General features: G+C 41.5%; 1 protein-coding gene across 2 annotated transcripts in view; it reads left to right on the top strand.

Moving 5' to 3' along the window:
* Positions 1–14,005, top strand: part of naf1 (nuclear assembly factor 1 homolog (S. cerevisiae)) — a 292,709-nt gene extending 278,704 nt beyond the window's left edge. The window contains exons 9-10 of one of the 2 annotated variants that reach the window (XR_005942629.1): positions 12,431–13,134; positions 13,192–14,005. Coding sequence is in view for 1 of the 2 variants with exons in the window: in XM_041184276.1 (XP_041040210.1) it covers positions 12,431–12,960 (530 nt within the window). In the remaining variant the exon portion in view is untranslated. Of the gene's footprint in view, positions 1–12,430; positions 13,165–13,191 lie in introns of those variants that run through there. The other variant, XM_041184276.1, reaches the window with a different exon arrangement.
* Positions 14,006–14,371: the final 366 nt, after the last annotated feature.

Genomic DNA, 14,371 nt, shown 5'->3' with positions numbered 1-14,371 from the left:
TCCATGGAGGAGGCATTGTGCTGAGCCACGAGGACCAACGCAGTGTTCACACAGGGACTCCTCCACAACGGACACCATGGCATGCATACCCTCATGTATCTCCGCCAGATCCTCCCGCACACCCTGCTGGACATACAGCTTCTGCTGCCTCAGGGACGACTCCAGAGGCCCATTATCAGCCATCAACTGAGTACTGTCCTGGTCGCCAGCCATCCTCCGACTGCACCTCAAGCGAGTGCGAAGTGCATTCGCCAATGTGCACCGAGATAATAGACGGTGCTCTTATGCTCACCAAGGTGCTGGTATCTGCGCTGGTGCCTGCTTGACAGAGAGGGTGTAATGCTGATGCGTGCTGAGCATGGTGGTCCTCGGGTTAGGGGTGGGCCTTCTGGCTTCTCATAACGAAGGGCTGCTGGTGAGCCTAAAAGGGAGAAGAAGTACATGTCATGAGTTTAAGTCATTAGACTGTCAGTGTGCATGCCTGACACCCTGATGAGACACAGATCTGCATCATGGTGCCCTCGTCTTTCCATTATCAATGGGGATTCCAGGTTCGAGGCTCACATCAAGATATAGCCTACATGGGAATGATTGCAAAAACAGACATCCTGACCTCAGTGCACTGGGCTCTTAGCTCCCTCTGGCACCCCAACCTCACTGCGGATGTTTGACCTAGGTGCATGGTACCTCTCTAGCTCCAAGGTCTCAGGCTTGTATCGACTGAGGATTAGGAGCTGCGGGGGTCCCCCGCCAGTCTGCAACCCCTTTCAGCATTGTTATGGGATGTTTTCTCCTGAAAGGATAGAGGAGCATTGATTAGTCCACTTTCTACCTGCAGCTCCATTGCAGCCTGGCCAATCCCACCTGAGGAACACCTTGCAGGGCTCATCTGATTCGTGACCCTGGCACTCAGTTAGCCAGATCCTGCCTCATTGACATTTGCCACTCACACTGTAACACCTCTGAGGTCCACAGGGGGATGGGAAGCTTTTACCTGTTCTGCAAAGTGACCCATTTTAACACGGTACTCACCCTTCCCGATCACAGGAGATCATTAAAGTGCTTCCGGCACTGCACCCATGTGTGCCTCACCACGTCGTGGCTGCTGACCCTGGATGCCACTTCCTCCCACGCCTTTTTGGTGAGGTGGGGAGGAGCTTCTTTCTCCCGTTCCTGGGGACAAGTGTTTCTTTCCTCGCTGCCACCTCTTCCAGGAGGGCAGTGAGGCACTCATTTGGGAAACATGGGGCCGACTGCCCTGCCAACCTGCCTGTCACCTGCCGTGCCCACACCCGCTGTGGTCTCCATTCACAGGACTTCCCTGCCGAGGCTGCATTTGAATTGGCTGCCAGGTCACCATTGGATTGGAAACATTAGATCCATTGGACCCGGTGGACATTAAGCCCCCGCCTGTCCCTTCATGCTCATTCACAGGCTGCGTCTCACACTGGGCAGGCCTTTATTGGCCTGCCCATGTAAAATTGTGGTGTGCTGCCAATCACAGGCAGAGGTCAGCTTCCTGACCTCCCCTACTGATCCCGCATGCCAAGGGAAAAATTGTGCCTATGAATCTTTTTTGCACTCTCATGCCTTCACATCCTTCCTTAAGTGTGGTGCCTGGAATTATACACATTGTTCCAGTTGATGCTGAACCAGTGTTTTGTACAGGCTTATCGTACCTTCCTTTTTTTGTAGTCTATGGCCATATCCAAGATCTTGTGTGCTTTATTAACCACTTTCTCAGCTTGTCTTGCCACCTTCAGCAGCTTGTGCATACATACCCCCAGGTCTCTCTGCTCCTATACCTGCTTTGGAATTATACTCTTATTGCCTCTCCCCATTCTTCCTACCGAAGTGAATCACTTCACATTTCTGCATTAAATTTCACCTGCCATTTGTCTGCCCATTCCACCAGATTGTGTAAGTGCTCTTGCAGTTTATCACTATCCACCTCATAGTTCACAATAATTCCAAGTTTTGTCATCTGCACAAGTCTAGCGCATTAAAAATGTCAAGATATACAGGGGTCCTATCACTGACCCCGGGAACCCCATTTTGTGCCTTCCTCCAGTCTGAAAAACAATTATTCACCATACATTCTGTTCCCTGGCACCCAGCCAACCTTGTGTCCATAATATTACAGTCCCTTTATTCCATTGGCTCGAACTTTGCTGACAAGACTATGATGTGGCACTTTATCAAATGCTGTTTAGAAGTTCATGTATGCTACACTACCTTCATCCACCCTCTGTTACCTTTTCAAAAAACTCAAGCAAATCAGTTAAACATAATTAGCCCTTAACAAAACTGTGCTGGCTTTGCTTAATTAACTGGACTTGTCCAAGTCACTTTTTTAATTTTGTACTGAATTATCATTTCTAAAAACTTTCCCACCACTGAGGTTAAACTGACTGACCTGTAGCTGCTGGGATTGTCCTTGCATTCTATTTTGTACAAGGATGTAACATTTGCAATTTTCTGGTCCTCTGGCACCACCCCTGTATTTAAGGACAATTGGAAGATTATGGTCAGTGTCTCCACAATTTTCACCCTTACTTCTCTCCGTCTGCTTGGATGAATCTCCTCTGGTCCCAGTGACTTACCAAACCTACGTACAGCCAGCCTACCTAATACCTCTTTATCCATTTTTAGCCCTTCCAGTGTTTCAACCTCCTCCTCTTTCACTATGACTTGGGCAGCATCTTCTTCCTTGGTAAAGACAGATGCAAAGTGTTCATTTAGCATCTCAGCCATCTCCCCTGCCTCCATGTGTAAATCCCCTTTTAGGTCCCTAATCAGCCCTGCTCTTCCTTTTACTGTTTGCATGCTTAAAGTAATCTAAACCTTATGATACTATGATCACCGTCCCCTAAATGTTTCCCTACTGACACTTGATTCATTTGACCCACCTCATTCCCCAGAATTAGATTCAGCAATGCCCTCTTTCTCATCAGAGTGGAAACACTGATCCAGAGAATACTTCTGAACACACTCTTGAAACTCTTGTCTCTCTCTGTCCTTTACAATATTCCAATCCCAATCTATATTAGGATAATTGAAGTCCCCTATTAGAGCTACTCTATTTTCTTGCATTTCTGTTACTTCCTTGCAAATTTGTTCCACTTTATAACCAGTTGGTTGTCTGTAGAATACACCCAGCAATGTAATGGTTCTCTAATTTCTGAACTCTGACCAAATCAATTCTGTCCTTGATCCCTCTAGGACATCTCTGTCTCCAGCACTGAATCAATACTGCTACCCATCTCCCTTTCTTTTCTTCACTATCTTTTTGAACACTTTATATCCAGGAATGTTTAATACCCAGCCCTGCCCTTTCTTGAGCCAGGTTTCCATTATCTCCATAAAATCATATTGCCACATGCAGCTCATCAACTGTATTTATCACACTCTACGTATTCACATACATGCCTAGTAACCCTCATTTAGGCTTTATTATTTTCTCTCTTACTCTGACCCCATCTAATACCTTTCTATTTCCTATTCTAGTGCTACCTACCTCTCTCAGTTGTCCGTGCACTTTGGTTTTCCTCTCTAATATTACCTCCTGGTTCCCACGCTTCTGTCAAGTTAGTTTGAACCTTCCCCAATAGCACTAGCAAATCACTCAGCGAGGACATTGGTTGTGACTTGGTTCAGGTGCAACCTCTCCAGTCTGTATAGGTCTCATCTCCCCCAGAATTGGTATCAACATCTCAGGAATCTAAAGCCCTCCCTCCTTCAGCATCTCTCCAGCCATACATTGATCTGCTGTCTCATTCTATTTCTATAATCACTTACTCTGGTATTGGGAGAAATCAACCTTCCAGGTCTGGCTTGCTAGTTTCTTTCCTAGCTCTCTAAATTCTGCCTGCAGGACCTCTTCCCGCTTTCCACCTATGTCATTCATACTGTTATGAACCACAACCTCTGGCTGTTTACCCTCCCTCATCGGAGTGCTTTATAGCCACCCAGTGACATCTTTGAACCTGGCACCAGAGAATCCATTCTGGATTCAAACCTTTGGCTGCAAAAACAACTGTTTCCCCTAATGAATCCCCTAACACCACTGCTTTTCCAATCTTCCTCCTGCACTACCTGCCTAGTTCTTGACTGCCTGGCTGTGACCCTTTCTCCCTCTGCATTCATACCCTTAAGGTGCAGGGTTATCACACAAAACTCTCAATCTCACGAACGCCCCGCAGTGACATTAACTGCTGCTCAAGTTCTGAAACCCAAAGCGCAACTTGCTGCAGCCAATGACACGTCCTACACTTGTGGTTATCTAGGATGTGAGAAGCTTCCTGGGGTTCCCATGTGGAATAGGATGGGCACTCCATGAGTCAGTGTTACTCTGCTATGCCTGCATTCAACTTAGTACTGAAACAAATAAAGACCCACCGGCAACTCACCAATCAGCTGCTTTGCCTGTGCTAATGTCACTTTATTTTATTGGGAGGTTAAGTGAAATGGTTTTATTTAACTATTATTATCCAGAAACGGTGGATTTTGATTTACTGAAAGATTAAGACTTCAGTTTTACTATTCTATTATTTAATTTTAACTTTATCCCCTAGATCTAATTGATTGAGCACTGATTTTAATTGTAATAAATTATCATAATAGCTTTAGTTTTTATTCTAATTAATCAATCATGTCTTTCTTTATAGTTGATTAATTTAGATTAAATTAAAGGCATACCACAAAACTCACCCCATATGGCTCCTTAGCCTGTGAAGTCACAATGAAAATTTTTTTCCGCCCCTCCCTTTCAGTGCAGACTCTCACATCACAGCCTGATTCCGATCCTGACTTATTTCACACCTTCTTTACGTTTTTGGGAATGGAGTTAAACATGGAAATCAAGAAGTCAGTGTTGGTATTTCCTGTTGCCCCACAGGGTGCACTGTTGAAATGGCTGCAGATGGAAATCTTTTGAAATTACTTGAATTGACGTGGACATTCACTTTTACCCTTGTAATAATCCTGGAACATGTTATGTCTTGATTAATGAGCTGTAGCTGGATTTTAACCACATACTAAGTTCATAATTATTGTTGGAACAACCTGCATAGCCCTGAAAAACTAGGTGTATATTTTAGGGATGCCAAATTTATCCATTGATAATTTCAAAAGTTTTTAATTTTATAATAGTTTGATATTTCAGTTTCTAACTTAATCCCATATGGATGCCCCAATCATAATTTTGCTCTTCATAAAATGATTGAAAAGTAAAGGATAATTGGTGCATTTTACTTCCTGGTTTGAGCCTGAGAATCCTTCAGTGGGATGGCCTGTTTGCTGATATCTCTTGCTGAACACCAGAGATCCATTTAAGTGGCATCAGAATCAAATCAGTATTGCAAAAGGTGAAATACATGTCATAGAGATCACTAGATGTTTGTGCACAGTTTTCTTCGGAGTCATTGTTAAGCGCCGTCATCTTGCTGTGACCACAAAGCCCAGGCCATTAATTCCGCTCATTGATCACACACCACACAAACTCTTCAGAGCTCGGACTATGTTTGTTTTGGTGGAAATGCAACTCCTCACCCTGCACCAAAACCAAAAATCTGTTATGAGCCCATCATCTGCATAATTACCAAATATTTCACACCCAAAGAAATTAGCGTTTCCAGAGAACTGAACAATCCTTAGAATTTGGGATTATTTTATATTGAGCAAGTTTGAAAAGCATCAACCAGTTTTACACATGAATTTCAGTGGTATTGCTGATTATTAGAAAAATGAAACATCAGTTTTTAGTTCCAGACACTGCCCTGCTTTAGCTGCGTTTCAGTCATTAAGTTAATCCTTCCTGTTTGTGACTCATGATGTGCAATTTGCATTGTTGCAAAAATGGGGTCAGGTGGTTTTCAGGCCTAATCTCATTAAGGTTTTGTTCAAATAATTCAAAACAAGTTCAGTCCCTGAGTGCTGATAAAACCAGAAAGCTAAAGACGCACAGCAGATCTGTCAACAGCCAAAGGACAACAAAACAACACAGAAGATAAGGTGACATTTCTTTTAATGTTGCACCTGTTCCAATCTTAGTCCAAGCATTGCTTTTGCATCACCTAATGTTGTGAAGTGACAGGTACAGTGTTTTGTATTAGGCATGCATGTATAATTTCATTTAGCACAGTGTTTTTTATCACTGTCGTACATAAGTTAAATAAAACCACAGTCCCCATTTGGAAACAATTATATTAGAAATTCTTAAACTGTAAAATTAATTTAAGCTCTGTACTGGTCTGTTATAACTGTATTATCATTTCTCCCCAACTCATTAACACAATTAAACAGCAAGGAAGGGCCACATTTTGTGAACCAACTACATGGTTAAGTAAGATAACAGCCTGAGTAATATGGTACAAGGCGTTAATTATAGTCAAACTTGGGTCTACTGACATTTTATCTTACATGGGGGATAAAATACTCTTAAAGAAACTTGTGTAAAATAAAAGGATATCATTGCCTGAATATCCAGCTTGTTTATGACCAGCAGCACTGAAGTGAATGTTATCGTGGGTGCTACTGCCGTTCTTTGACTTTAACGTGATCCACCATCTTGGCAGCACTCTTTTTGACTCATCAAGTGGGGTGGAGAGCCGTTTTCTTATTAAGGGCCACTCACACACAGACAAAATCAGTCAAGGGACACAAGCACATAAAAACCAACTTATTTGTTTTTTTAAGAGAGAATAGAGAAACGTTTAGTTCACCCACTGCTTTAATGTGATGGCTGAGTTTGCTTTGCTTTACTGAGCCTTTTTATGTCTGCTAGCACTGATGGTGTTGCTACTCGCAACTGCTTTTCCAAATTCATGTCAGTTAATCTGACGCTCAGACGGTTCTTTGTGAAAGAAATACCATTCACAGCACTATGTAGTTGCAGACAGCAATGCAATTTTGAGCATGTGTCTCCTCAAGTTTGGAAATTCATCGGTGCCTACATGAACTCTGTAGAATTCCAGCAGAGCCAGGTTATTGTATTTAGCCTTAAGTTCAATGTTGCTTTGCAGTTCTGAACTTTATGTTGAAGGCCTCCAGCCACATCGACTGCTTCAATGTTGAGAGGTGTGGCAAAAATGTTTAATTCCAGCTCCTTCACTTCGAGATCTTGAAATTGCTCAATATTCCTGAAGTAAATTTGCGCACCCCTGGCGCACTCCACTGTTGTTGCAGGATTTTGTTTCTGAAGGGTAGAAAAATACACTGTGTTGCCCTTTTCCAGTTGCATTTGCCATAGCTTTTAACTTGGCTTCAAATGATTTCATGTTTGAAAGAAAGGAAGTAAGAAGCTGGTTAGGCCCTTGCAACCTGACATTGAGCTCAGACAGATATTGCATAAGGTCGACCATGAAAGCCAGCTCACACAACCACTTGTTGTCACTCAGCTTGGCCACAGGTTTTCCCTTCATCTCCATGAAAAGTTTCACTTCATCCCTCAGTTCGTAAAACCGTATCAGCATACTTCCCCAGCTGAGCCATCGCATTTCACAATAGTAAACTAAATCGCCATACTCTGATTCAATGTCTTTCAATAACTCCTTAAATTGGCAACTGTTTAACCCTCTACTTTTAATTAAGTTAATTACCTACTGTCAACATTATATTGCTCAGTCGCACAGACTGCGTGTACAGATTCTCCTGATAAATGGTGCAGTGACATACAATCAACTTACTTGGATTCAGGTAGTTCATTTCTTTCTTGATTAGAGCAACTAATCCCTTTTGAGATCCAATCATAGTTGGTGTGCCATCAGTAGTAAGACCACTTAATTTTTCAAATAGTAATTGAAGCCTGTGCACTGCATGTGTTACCTTCTCAAACATATCTTCTCTTTTGGTAGTGCCATGCATTGCTACTAAAGTAAGCAAGTCCTCCCAAATCTCAACCTATCATGATTCCATGCAGAAAAATCACCGGTTGGCATGCATTCGTTATGTCTGTTGTCTCATCAATAGCCAGAGAGCAAAACTTGAAATCAGCCGCAGAATCTTTCAGAGACTTTTTAATGTCTTGAGCCATATCCTTAATTTGATCTGACATGGTCCAGTGAGATAAGCTCACACCCTCAAATAATTTGATTTGCTCTGGAGCCAGTAAAGCTGTGGTCACAACAATGTACTCCTTTACAAACTCTCCTCCTGAATGAGGCCTAAGCTTTTTTGCGATAAGTTCACTCACCACATAAGTGGCTTGCGTAACACTGTCCATCATCTTTCTCGGCCTTGTGAAAATTGCTTGCTGCGCGACCACTTTTTAAGTGCTTTAATTTTGTCTGCTCGTACTTGTCCTTGAAATTCTTCATATTTGATGTGCTTTTTGCTGTGCTGTCTTTCTATGTTGACATTTTTCATAACAGAAAGCGGTTCTCCATAAATCAGGCACACAGACAGGCTTGCCTTTCACCTTCACAAGAAAATAATTGGCCGTTTTTCATTAAAGACCACGCATCAACTTTTCTTTTGTTTTGCAGTAACGTGTTTTATTTTTGCTTTTGCTCTATTAATATCTCCAAGATTTGAAGTGGCTGAATGTAACAGAAATCCTGTATAAATGCAAATTATATAACGCTAAATCACCCAAAAAAGCCCAGAGTAGCGCTGCTTCTGTGCTTCAATCACAGCATTCCTGACATTCAGCTCAACTTTTTGTTGCTTTCTTTTCCCACTCTGTCTCTCTGTTTCTCTCCCTCTCTCTTTCTTTTTCCACTCTGTCTCTGTCTCTCTCTCTCTTTCTTTCTTTTCCCACTCTGTCTCTCTCTCTCTTTCCTTTTCCACTCTGTCAGATTTTGAAATCTTCCCGTGAGCCTGATGAAGAAGTTCGACAGGCCGACTCTGGCTCCGGCCCCGGCCCCGGCCGCTGGATCATAGATTCCCCACCCCTGCCATTAATGCATGTCTCTGGGTGGCTGTGGCTATCTCCCACAGCTATGGCTGTTGAAACCTCTGCACTTTCCCAGTATGCGAGTAGAACACCACTATATCAGGGAAGGTTGATGGCATTTTTCAGATGAATAGATCAGGGCATTCTGCAGTATAGTTTATACAAAATCTTGATGTGCTACCAAACAATTTTACCTTCCAAAGAGGCCTCGTCACGGAGCTTCCAGAGTTGTAAACCAGATAAGGAAAACAGACAAATCAGCCTGAGAAACAACGACTGCTGAAGAGAATGCAGTGTGAAATCTGTTGCCAGCCAGAAGAAATATTTGTGCCAATCTGATATGAGACAACTCTCTTGACCACCAAATCTCACATCTGGATGCTATGTGAACACTCCTGGTTATGTACATTCCTTTTTTCACTGCATATTGTCTACAGACCCTCCTTTGTGCAGCAAGGAACACATCCCTGTTCATGCATGTCAGTGTCACAGCATCCCTGGAGGCAGTCAGCCTCCAAAAGTAGTGGGGATTGGGGGAAGGAGTAGGGTTGGCTACCTGGAATCCTATGGTGAGTCTGGGAGAGGAGTGTGGTAACGGAGAAATGGGAGGTAGGGTGTGGCGTTATCGATTAGTAGTGAAGTGCTAATTTAATGTGGAGTCAGAGGGAGCACCTGTGCTGTTTGTGGCCCCACATTAAGTATAATTTTTTTAAACTTGCAAGTAAACCAGGAAATCCAGAATACAACAGACCCAACACCCGACTGCATTCAGGGTAACCAGTTTCTAGTTTGAAGAACAACAGCTTATTTTCTAGCACGTTTAACATAATAACATGTCCCAAGGCACATCAAATGAGCATTATCAAATAAAACATGACACCATGCCATGTGAGATATTAGGTCAGACGGCCAAAAGCTTGATCAAAGAGGTTGGTTTTAAGGAGGATAATGAAGTAGATAGGCTGAGAGGTGTGGGAGTATTCCAGAGTTTGGGACTGAGGCAACTGAAGATATGGCCACCAATGATGGAGCAGTTAAAATCAGGGATGCGCAAGAGGCCAGGATTAGAGGAATGCAGATATCTGAGATTTGTGGGGCTGGAGGAGATTACAGAACTGTGTTTGGGAGTGGGGTGGGATGAGGGGGTAAGTATGGAGATTTGAAAACAACAATGAGTGTTTTAAAATCGAGACTTTGCTCAACTGGGAGCCAACGTATGTTCAGGATGATTTTGGTTTAGCAACACTTTCATCACTGGCTCAGCAAACCTGAGCTATCCGCTGTTTTAATTAATATATCTGCAGCATCATCTCCTGAGGTAGATAGCTTTCTACCTATTTAAGCTGCTATAGGTATTTATATCCTGCAAGTCACACTAGTCCCTGGTCCCAAATGGGGAGCTTCTAGTGAGAGTTGTTCACAGTGCCAGAAACCCACCCACGATATTATATTTAAGCTGACCTCAGAAATTTCAGCAGAGTTAGTGCTAGTGCTGTTGGGCAGGCAAAATCCCACCCTGCCTCACTTTTGCAATAGGATTGAGCCCTGCCAGAAAATCTGGGCTTTACTGCCTATTTTGTTCTTACTGTTTACATTAACACAACTGCATTCGCCAATGGCTGATCTTTTGGGAATTGATAGATCAGAATTATTTAGTTGGGTTACCCATTGGGTCATAAGGCTATAAAGCAGAGCATAAAATGCGTGCAAAGAGACAGAACAGAATCATTAGAAAAGATGGTTCTTTGTCCCCTACACAGTAGAAATCTGTGTCATGGCTTCACATAGAGTTACATACGAATTTGGGAGCAGGAGTAGTCCATTTGGCCCTTCGAGCTTGCTCTGTCATTGGATAAGATCATTGATCTGATTGTGACCTCAGTTTGCTCTCTACCTCCTACACCCTTTGACTCCTTTGTCAGTCAAGAATCTGTCTCACTCAGCCTTAAACATATTCAATGATACTGCCTCCAATACTCGCTGAGGAAGAGAATTCTAAAAACTAACAACTTTTTGGGAGAAGAAATTCCTCCTCATCTCTATCTTAAAAGGGAGACCCCTTATTTTTACCTGTGCCCCCTAATTTTAGTCTCTCCCACAAGAGGAAACATCCTTTCAGCACCTATCTTGTCAGGAACCCACAGGATCTTTATAAGTTTCCATAAGACCACCTCTCATTCTTCTAAACTCCAAAGGATACAAGCCCAACCTTTACTCATAAGCCAACCCCTTCATCCCAGGAATCTTTTGACTAAAGCTTCTCTGCACTTCTTCTGATGCAATTGTATCATTTCTTCAATAAGGAGATCAAAACTGCACACAGCACTCCAGATGTGGTCTCACCAATGCCCTGCACAACTGTAGCAAAACTTCCTCATCTTTATTCCATTTCCCTTGCAATAAACAGCAAACATCCCTTTTGCCCTCGATAATCACTTGCTGTACCTGCATACTAATCTTTGTAATTCATGTACCAGGACACCTAGATCCATCTGTACTGCAGATTTCTGCAACCTCTCTCCATTTAAATAATATGCTGCTTTTCTATTCTTCCTGCCAAAGTGAACATGTTCACATTTCCCCACATTATACTCCACCTGCCAAATTTTTGCTCATTCACTTAACCTATCTATATCCCTTTTCAGACCCCAAACCCCCACCCCCATACCATGAGCACTTATTTTGTGTAGTTAAAATTTAATGTGGCAACTTTTCAAATGCTTCTTTGAAATCCAAGTTCACCATATCTACAAGCTCCTCTTTATCCACACTGCTTGTTACTTCCTCGAAGAACTCTAATGAATTATCAAGCAGGATTTCCCTTTCGCAAAGCTATGCTGGTTCCGCCTGATTGCAATAAGATTTTCAAAGTATGCTGCGATAACCTCCTCAGTAATAGATTCTAGCATTTTCCCTACCTAACTGGCCTTTCTGTGTCTCTCCTTTCTTGAATAAAGGTGTTACATTTGCTATTTTCCAATCCGATGTGACGTTTCCACTAGAGAATTTTGGAAAATTAAAACCCAATACATCTGTTACCTTAGCAGTCACTTCTTTTAAGACCCCAAGATTAAGCCCACCAGGACTAGAGAGTTCTTGGCCTTTATTTCTAATAAGTTCCTCAGTCGCCTTCCCCTGGTAATTACAATTGTTTCAAGTTCCTCCCTTCCTTTCACCTGCTGATTTTACAATTATTTCTGGGGCGAGTTGAAAGTTCTGAGACAGTTTAAAAGTTTTTGGAGATTTTTATTTTAAACTATTTTAAATTATTATTGTTTCCTAAACTAGATTTGCATATTGTCATGCCACTGTAAGGCAGGTGAATCAAAGATTATTGGAGGCAAATGGGAATGTAGAATTTGAAACACAAACAGATCAGCCATCTCACTGAATGGTGGAGCAGGGTCGAGGGGCCAAATGGCTGACTTCTGCTCCTATTTTGTATGTTCATATTTGCTGTTAACTTTTATTAAATAAAAATCATGATGCTGTAATTGATTTATAGATAAAAGTAATGTTGCTTGACATTCCTTTTAGGTGGAAAAGAAGATGGACAAGCACAACAACAAAAACAAGTTCATTCAACGTATGGGAGAGGATTTCAACACAATCCTGGTCAAAGATTTAGTCATTATTCTTCAGCCAGGTTTGAAAACCCAACAGGTTGTGGATTTGCTCCGCCATCGGGAAGCTTTGGTCCACCATTTAACCAGAGGCCACCATTTAGACCTCCAGGATTTCATCCTGACAATATGATGCATTCACAACCAGTGGTGTCAAATCCAATGATGTCACGTTCTTATTCTCCTTCATTTTGGCCTCCAATGCCAAATGATGTGCATGGTTTCTTAACTCCCCCACCCCCTCCTCCACCTCGCCCTCCTTTCCCGCTTCCCCCAATGAACACAGGCTGGTCAGAATCTAACATGAGGCATCCTACTTGCTTTCCAAATTCTCCTTTTTCTTGTTTTCCCAATGCTCCCCCTCCTCACATGCCAAATTCTCAGCTCCCACCACAGTTACCTCCACAAGGCTCACAAGATTTTCTCTATAGACCCCAATATTAGGAATGCTCATGTACTGCAAGCTTTCTGAAGTACATAAATTACATGAGAACAATCAAGTAGCGTTCTCAATGCGGTCGCAAACAGAATTGGGTGCAAAATCTTCCAAACATTGAACTGCATTTGAGAAAATAATGCAGCTTATGGCATTCGCTTCTTATTAGTAAGAACATATTTGTTAGATCATAAAGATCACGACCTGATATTATTTTTATATTAAACAAATAATATCAGGTCGTGATCTTTATGATCTAATCACCTGTTCACACCAAGTCTCTGCTTAAAATAGCCGTTGGCAGCAAACAAAACCTTACCTAAACATGTAAAATTAAATTTAAAGTACAGAGCTAATAACCCTTATGTTTTATAAAAAATTAAAGAACAAGTTCTTCATGCTTACTATTCATGAATACTTTATTTGATGTCTGCTATTTTTTTTAAAACTTCAGTGGAAAGAGGCACTGATTTTGGTCATGTTATGGGCTGAATTTGCCTTTTCTTCACTCTTGTGATAAATGCAATCATGTACAGCAATAGTTTATGCGCACCATTCTGCTTGTTCAGAAATGGCATTTTGTGGATGAAATAAGCTTTTGGCAGGGTAAAGTGGGTACCAGTGAATCCGCAGCCTAGTTTGCATCCCAGCTGATTTTCTTTTCCACTTAAGCCAATGAGAAAGGAATTCGAGCAGGATGCAAAATGATCAGCTAACTGGCTGTCGCTCATTTTGTGTTGCTGCCAAAGGCCAATTTCATCCCTTATTTCCTGGACATAATTGTAATGCTGTATTTTGTAAATACAGAAACTTTGTTTCATTGGTGTTAAATTTGTCATCGCATAGTTAGACTTTTCATACATAATAGCAATCTTTTAATCTTCAGAAAATTCTGATACCAGTTCTTTACTCAAAATGATAATGTGCAATCAGACAAATCAAACCTTTTTTAAGAAGTTGCAAAGTTGATCTTTGGTTAATGTTTGTGTTTGTCTTTTGACATTTAATATAAGTTTAGAGAGAATTGAATTAAACATTAAATTTACTTCACAACTTTCAGTAAATTCTGTCTTTTTTGCACTTGTTTGGTTTTATTTTGTACTGTGTGTGTACTTGTGTTTTTCCTCAAGAATCATTAATTCTAAAGCCTCACTTCAGGCATAAATCTTAGTGAATGAATAGATTAATAATGAGAAATTCATTCAAAATAAAATGCTAATTTGTGTTTATATGTCGTCAATTTAGCGTAATTGTCAAGTTTAAAGGTGTAATCTTTTTAACCTTAATAGCTCAACATTAAGCTTATTATGAGCTCAATATGGCCCAATTTGTTAGGCTGTGCAGAAAAACTTAGCTGTATAGTTGTGATTTTTTTATGTGTGTGTATATATATATATATATATATATAATTTATATGTA

The sequence above is a fragment of the Carcharodon carcharias genome, chromosome 1 (genome assembly GCF_017639515.1).
Source record: "Carcharodon carcharias isolate sCarCar2 chromosome 1, sCarCar2.pri, whole genome shotgun sequence".
Lineage (NCBI taxonomy): Eukaryota > Metazoa > Chordata > Chondrichthyes > Lamniformes > Lamnidae > Carcharodon > Carcharodon carcharias.
Note: the sequence above shows the minus strand (reverse complement) of the source record. Positions and strands in the feature narration are given on the sequence as shown.